Source organism: Oncorhynchus kisutch, linkage group LG17 (genome assembly GCF_002021735.2).
Source record: "Oncorhynchus kisutch isolate 150728-3 linkage group LG17, Okis_V2, whole genome shotgun sequence".
In the NCBI taxonomy this organism is placed as follows: domain Eukaryota; kingdom Metazoa; phylum Chordata; class Actinopteri; order Salmoniformes; family Salmonidae; genus Oncorhynchus; species Oncorhynchus kisutch.
In genome coordinates this window covers 14,709,860-14,716,219 of record NC_034190.2, presented here as the reverse complement: position 1 = coordinate 14,716,219, position 6,360 = coordinate 14,709,860, and the positions used below count along the sequence as shown (strand labels likewise).

The window sequence follows — 6,360 nt, the reverse complement described above, 5'->3', positions numbered from 1 at the left end:
AAAAAACAATAATTAACATTGTCATATGTTATGACACATATGGTCATAAATCTGTTAACAAATCCTTCTTCTCATGATACTCCCATAATAGTTTAATTCCCAGACTAGCCTACATTTATTGTAGTCTCTTTCCACATCAATGTTTGGACCGTATCTATTGCGCACGATGAAGGACGGTTGACATATTGCGTTATTAGTTCAACAGTGTATGAACGTGACGTTGTCTATGATGCAGATCAAAACATTAATCAGGTCGTTCCTACTTCGGGTTTGTATGGAAATTAGCCATTATAGCCCGCCCCTCGAGCCGCTTGGGAAAGGGTTTACAAGAGTATAAATGGCTGTACTGATGGTGCGATAAGTTAGAAGAGTTAAGGAGAATTGAACTTGGGGAAAATCTACAACAATGGAGCACAGTTCATTGATTTTTCTGATCCTTTCATGCTCTCTTTGTTACGTTTTTGCATTGTCACCGAAACAAGGTAAAGAATAATGATTGTATGTATTTTTAATACCGTAACTGGTAATAGCCACATTAATATTTTATTCGTTTTTCTCGACGCCAAAATACTTTGCAATCATAATCAATCGATGGGCGTTGGCTCATGACTTTTCAGTAGTGATAAAGTTGTTGTCGACATGAATCTGCACTTCAGAGATTCCTTGACCTAATTTTGCAGCCAGCAATAATGTTGATGTGTGTTTCTGCTAATTTCAGAGGTGTGTCTACTTCAAGTAGATGAGGGACCTTGCAGAGGAGTTATCCAACGTTACTACTACAACACTATCACTCAACAATGCGAAGAGTTTGTCTATGGAGGCTGCCAAGGGAATGCAAACAACTTCATGAGTTTTCTGGCGTGTCAGAAAGCATGTTTTAGAATACCAAGTACGTTTTTATTTGTTTATACAAGTCTGTTTTTGTGTGGTATTCTCAGTAGTTTTTCTTTGCATTTAAATATTCATCAAGTTCAGTTACATTTTTTTATTTAGACTATAGGCCATTTATTTTATGTCATCAAAACAATTCTAAGTGATGAATTGTATGAACATATAGCCGACAGCACTTTTGAAAAGTTTTGGGGTTTTGAAATGGAAATCCAAACCAATTCAGGATAAAAGACGATACAATGTGACCCATTTCATTTTTCAATAGTTCCTATAAGAATGTGTTTCTTTTCACCTTCTCCACCCCACCAGAGATCCCCCAGATCTGCAGGTTCCAGAAAGAGGTGGGTCCCTGTCGGGCCAATTTCTTGAGCTACTTCTTCAACATGACCACCATGCAGTGTGAGCAGTTCGTCTACGGGGGCTGCCAGGGCAACGAGAACCGCTTTCAGGACCAGTTGTCTTGCATGGAGTACTGCAGACCACACAAAAGTATGTGGACAATAGTCAAGGTCAACAGTCTGACTGTTTTCGATTAGCCGTGAAGCACAATAGGGAAAATATTTCCACATCCAGTGTTGAGCATGGGCTTATAGGGCGGTGCACAATTGGCCCAGGGTCGTCGGGGTTTGAACGGAGTAGGCCATCATTGTAAATAAGAATTGTTCGTAACTGACTTGTCTAGTTAAATTAAGGTAACTTTTTTTTAAATGACAAAATAGATCCAGATTCTACTTTTCATGAGACTCCACTGTGTTCACTCTATTGTGTTATTAACGCTGTATTACTTTGGAATGATGTAGAAACAAGATTAGAGGAAGCTTTTTCATGAAATTTGGCAATTTGATTGCAAACAGCCACATCCTCATCAAACTTCTGGCCATGATGACATGCAATAGTTGATGAGTAATCCGGAAATGAGGACCAACCCGGACACTCTAACGGTCTCCTCTATCAATACCAGGTTGCACCTTAATTAGGGAGGACGGGCTCGTGGTAATGGCTGGAGCGGAATAGGTGGAATGGTAGCAAATACATTGAACACATGTGTTTGATGCCATTCCATTTGCTCCATTCCAGCCATTATTATGAGCTGTCCTCCCCTCAGCAGCCTCCACGGATCAATACTAGAGGTCGACCGATTATGATTTTTCAATACCGATACCGATTATTGGAGGACCAAAAAAGCAGATTCCGATTAATTGGCCGATTTAAAAAAAATATATTTTATTTGTAATAATGACAATTACAACAATACTGAATGAACACTTATTTTAACTTTATATAATACATCAATAAAATCAATTTAGCCTCAAATAAATTATGAAACATGTTCAATTTGGTTGAAATAATGCAAAAACAAAGTGTTGGAGAAGAAAGTAAAAGTGCAATATGTGCTATGTAAGAAAGCTAATGTTTAAGTTCCTTGGTCAGAACATGAGAACATATGAAAGCTGGTGGTTCATTTTAACATGAGTCTTCAATATTCCCAGGTAAGAAGTTTTAGGTTGTAGTTATTATAGGAATTATAGGACTATTTCTCTCTATACCATTTGTATTTAATTTACCTTTGACTATTGGATGTTCTTATAGGCACTTTAGTATTGCCAATGTAACAGTATAGCTTCCGTCCCTCTTCTCGCTCCTCCCTGGGCTCGAACCAGGAACATAACGACAACAGCCACCCTCGAAGCAGGGTCACCCATGCAGAGCAAGGGGAATAACCACTCCAAGTCTCAGAGCGAGTGAAGTTTGAAACGCTATTAGCGCGCACACTTGATAGGCTTGAAGTCATAAACAGCGCAATGCTTGACGCACAACGAAGAGCTGCTGGCAAAACGCACAAAAGTGCTGTTTGAATGAATGCTTACGAGCCTGCTGCTGCTCAGTCAGACTGCTCTATCAAATCATTGACTTAGTTATAACATAATAACACACAGAAATACTTAGGTCATTAATATGGTAGAATCCGGAAACTATCATCTCGAAAACAAAACGTTTATTCTTTCAGTGAAATACGGAACCGTTCCGTATTTTATCTAAGGGGTGGCATCCATTAGTCTAAATGTTCCTGTTACATTGCACAACCTTCAATGTTATGTCATAATTACGTATAATTCTGGCAAATTAGGCTGCCCAAACTGTTGCATATACACTGACAATATACACTGTGCAATGAACCCAAGAGAAGTGACACAATTTCACCTGGTTAATATTGCCTGCTAACCTGGATTTCTTTTAGCTAAATATGCAAGTTTAAAAATATATACTTCTGTGTATTGATTTTAAGAAAGGCATTGATGTTCATGGTTAGGTACACATTGGAGCAATGATACGCACCACATCGATTATATGCAACGCAGGACACGCTAGATAAACTAGTTGTATCATCAACCATGTGTAGTTAACTAGTGATTATGATTGATTGATTGTTTTTTATAAGATACGTTTAATGCTAGCTAGCAACTTACCTTGGCTTATTGCATTCGCGTATCAGGCAGGCTCCTCGTGAGGCAGGTGGTTAGAGCGTTGGACTAGTTAACTGTAAGGTTGCAAGATCGAATCCCCTGAGCTGTTAAGGTGAAAATCTGTCGTTCTGCCCCTGAACGAGGCAGTTAACCCACCATTCCTAGGCCGTCGTTGAAAATAGGAATGTGTTCTTAACTGACTTGCCTAGTTAAATAAAGGTCTAAGAATAAAAAAAAATTAATCGGCCAAATCGGTGTCCAAAAATACAGATTTCCGATTGTTATGAAAACTTGAAATAGGCCCTAATTAATCGGCCATTCCGACTAATCGGTCGACCTCTAATCAATACTATACTCAAACTAGATAGAAGGACCAGTACCAGCCTCCCAAGTGGCGCAGCAATCTAAGGCACTATAGCCTGGGATTTGATCCCAGGTTCGATCCCAGGTTCATCGCGCTCTAGCGACTCCTTGTGGTGGGCCGGGCACCAGCAGGCTGACTTCGGTCGTCAGTTGAACAGTGTTTCCTCCGACACATTGGTGCGGCTGGCTTACAGGTTAAGTGTTAAGAAGCGAGGTTTGGCGGGTCATGTTTCGGAGGACGCATGACTCGACCTTCGCCTCTCCCGAGCCCGTTGGGGAGTTCCAGTGATGAGACGAGATTGTGATTGGATATCACGAAATTGGGGAGAAAAAGGGGATACAAAACAAAAAAAACAAAGAAGGACCAGTACAAAAAGGACCAATCCTGACACTCTAACAGTCTCTTCTATCAATACTATACTCAAGAGTCACACAGTATCCGAGTGCCTTAATTCTCTCAGGCATTGTCCTGAAATTATTCCATACATTTCTCTCAGTTGTGCGTCTGTTTATGTTCAGAAGCCGGGGATGAGCCTCTCGGTGGAAAATGAGACAAAGCAAGCTGAAGAGTAGCCTACTCTCTGCCTATTGTCCTGTTTTTCTATAACAATATTATTCTGAAATGATTCCATCCAGTATCCTCTTTCAATGGTATATCTACTTATGTTATTAAGAAACTAGAGATGTAGCCTGGTTACCCGTCTGTTTAGCTGTTCAACTCCTGGCCACTCCTTGTCATGTTTGGCATGAGAGTTCCATAAGGAGTTGGCGACAGATCAGAAACAGGCTGGCACCCAGGCTAGGTTACATTACCAAACAGGCTGGCACCCAGGCTAGGTTACATTACCAAACAGGCTGGCACCCAGGCTAGGTTACATTACCAAACAGGCTGGCACCCAGGCTAGGTTACATTACCAAACAGACTGGCACCGAGGCTAGGTTACAGACTACCAGAGATGAGCGTCTTGGTTAATGATAGCTGAAGAGTAGCCTACTCTCTCCCAGAGTTGTTATAGTTGTTTTATGTGCTTGACAGCTACTCCTGTGCTCTGCCTGGATCCCCTGGATAAAGGAGGATGTGCTGCATCTATACCGCGCTACTACTACAACTCAGCCTCCAGGATGTGTGAGCAGTTCATCTATTCAGGTTGTGGAGGAAGCAGCAACAACTTTATATCCAGACAAAGCTGCATGGACATCTGTGCTAAAGGTATGATAGTGGTCATCACACACACACACACACACACACACACACACACACACACACACACACACACACACACACACACACACACACACACACACACACACACACACACACACACACACACACACACACACACACACACACACACACACACACAGAGTGTTCTCTGTTTATCTGAAGATATAACTGGGGGGAAGGGAGGGGGTGTTTTTGAATATAATGACCAATAGACTTATTACATCTGCCAGCTCAACAACCTTTTGCATGTTCCCCATAATTGCAGTAATGGCTACAGGCCTTTTCGTTAGCGCCAGCTAGTATCCGAGTAACAGCTGGATTACATCTCAATCTCTCAATATTGGCCACATTAATTGGATATTTGAGTAAAATAAAAGTGTATTATAACTGACAGGTATGTGTGGTTTAGGTTAATCTGCACATAGTTTTCAATAGTTTTAGATGGTTTTAGCAGAGCTGAATGTCTCCCTGCCCACCAGCATGCAAACGGAACGTTCTGCACCTTAATGGGATGTAATAATGACCTGTATGATGATATATCATTTTCTTTGTTTCAGCTGGGAAACCATGGATAAGCAGAAAAACAGGCAGAAGAGCAGGCATGATGAGAACAACTTCCAAAAACCGTATTAGAATAAAGCCTAATAACAATATTAAATGGTCAACAATTTGATTCAGTGATTTTATTCAAAGGGGCACATGAATTGACTATAATTGAACTATCATTGACATGTTGAATTGTATTTTTCTTACTGCACCATAATTGACTTGCTACTTGCACTGCCTTGTCTGTAATGGTTCATTGTGATGCATAGTTGAAAATAGCAAACCAATCAATCAAATGTGAATCGACCTACACCAGCAGTATTTTTGCTGAGTACGTTTCTCAAGACAGTTTGTATTGTAGTATACATTTACCATGGCAACTATCATACAATGTAAAAATATATTTTTATAGAATTTGTTTAATGTATTTTAGATTTTTTCTAAATACTTTAACAGTTTACTGTTTTCCACCATTTATGATGAAGTTATACTGAGGCACTGTTTAAATTGTTAAGCAATATTAGCTAAATAATTTATGTATTATTTTGTGTTTTCAACATAGTACATTTTAACAAAATCTTAACTTAACTTTATATTAAGTTTTCACACCATGACATAATGGATATAATAAAATAACTCAAGACATTTTTGTCTGTACACTACTCAGTTGCTTTTCTCCCATTTGTCCTGAAATTCCACTTTGCCTCTAAATATAATCCTGTTACTAAACAGGAATAAGAACTGAATGTGTGTCCTCTTTTTTCATGTATGCTTGCATTGTCACCATGCCCCTTCTCATCCAAGAGCTTGATACCTGTTTCTCTCCCTATCCCACTTCCTTTCCACCCTAAATCTTTAACTTTCTCTTAT

The 6,360-nt window shown here is 39.7% G+C and overlaps 1 protein-coding gene across 1 annotated transcript; it reads left to right on the top strand.

The window, feature by feature from the left end:
* Positions 1-260: 260 nt before the first annotated feature.
* Positions 261-6,152, top strand: LOC109884582 (tissue factor pathway inhibitor 2). The gene is made up of 5 exons (XM_031795152.1): positions 261-482; positions 719-889; positions 1,201-1,380; positions 4,756-4,929; positions 5,502-6,152. The coding sequence occupies exons 1-5, from the start codon at positions 407-409 to the stop codon at positions 5,615-5,617; spliced, it is 717 nt and encodes a 238-aa protein (XP_031651012.1). The 5' UTR covers positions 261-406; the 3' UTR covers positions 5,618-6,152.
* Positions 6,153-6,360: the final 208 nt, after the last annotated feature.

Coding starts and splice junctions, on each gene's coding strand:
- LOC109884582 (XM_031795152.1), top strand. CDS start 407: ATGGAGCACAGTTCATTGATTTTTCTGATCCTTTCATGCTCTCTTTGT. Junction 890..1,200: donor AGCATGTTTTAGAATACCAA/GTACGTTTTTAT, acceptor CCACCCCACCAG/AGATCCCCCAGATCTGCAGG. Junction 4,930..5,501: donor CATGGACATCTGTGCTAAAG/GTATGATAGTGG, acceptor TCTTTGTTTCAG/CTGGGAAACCATGGATAAGC.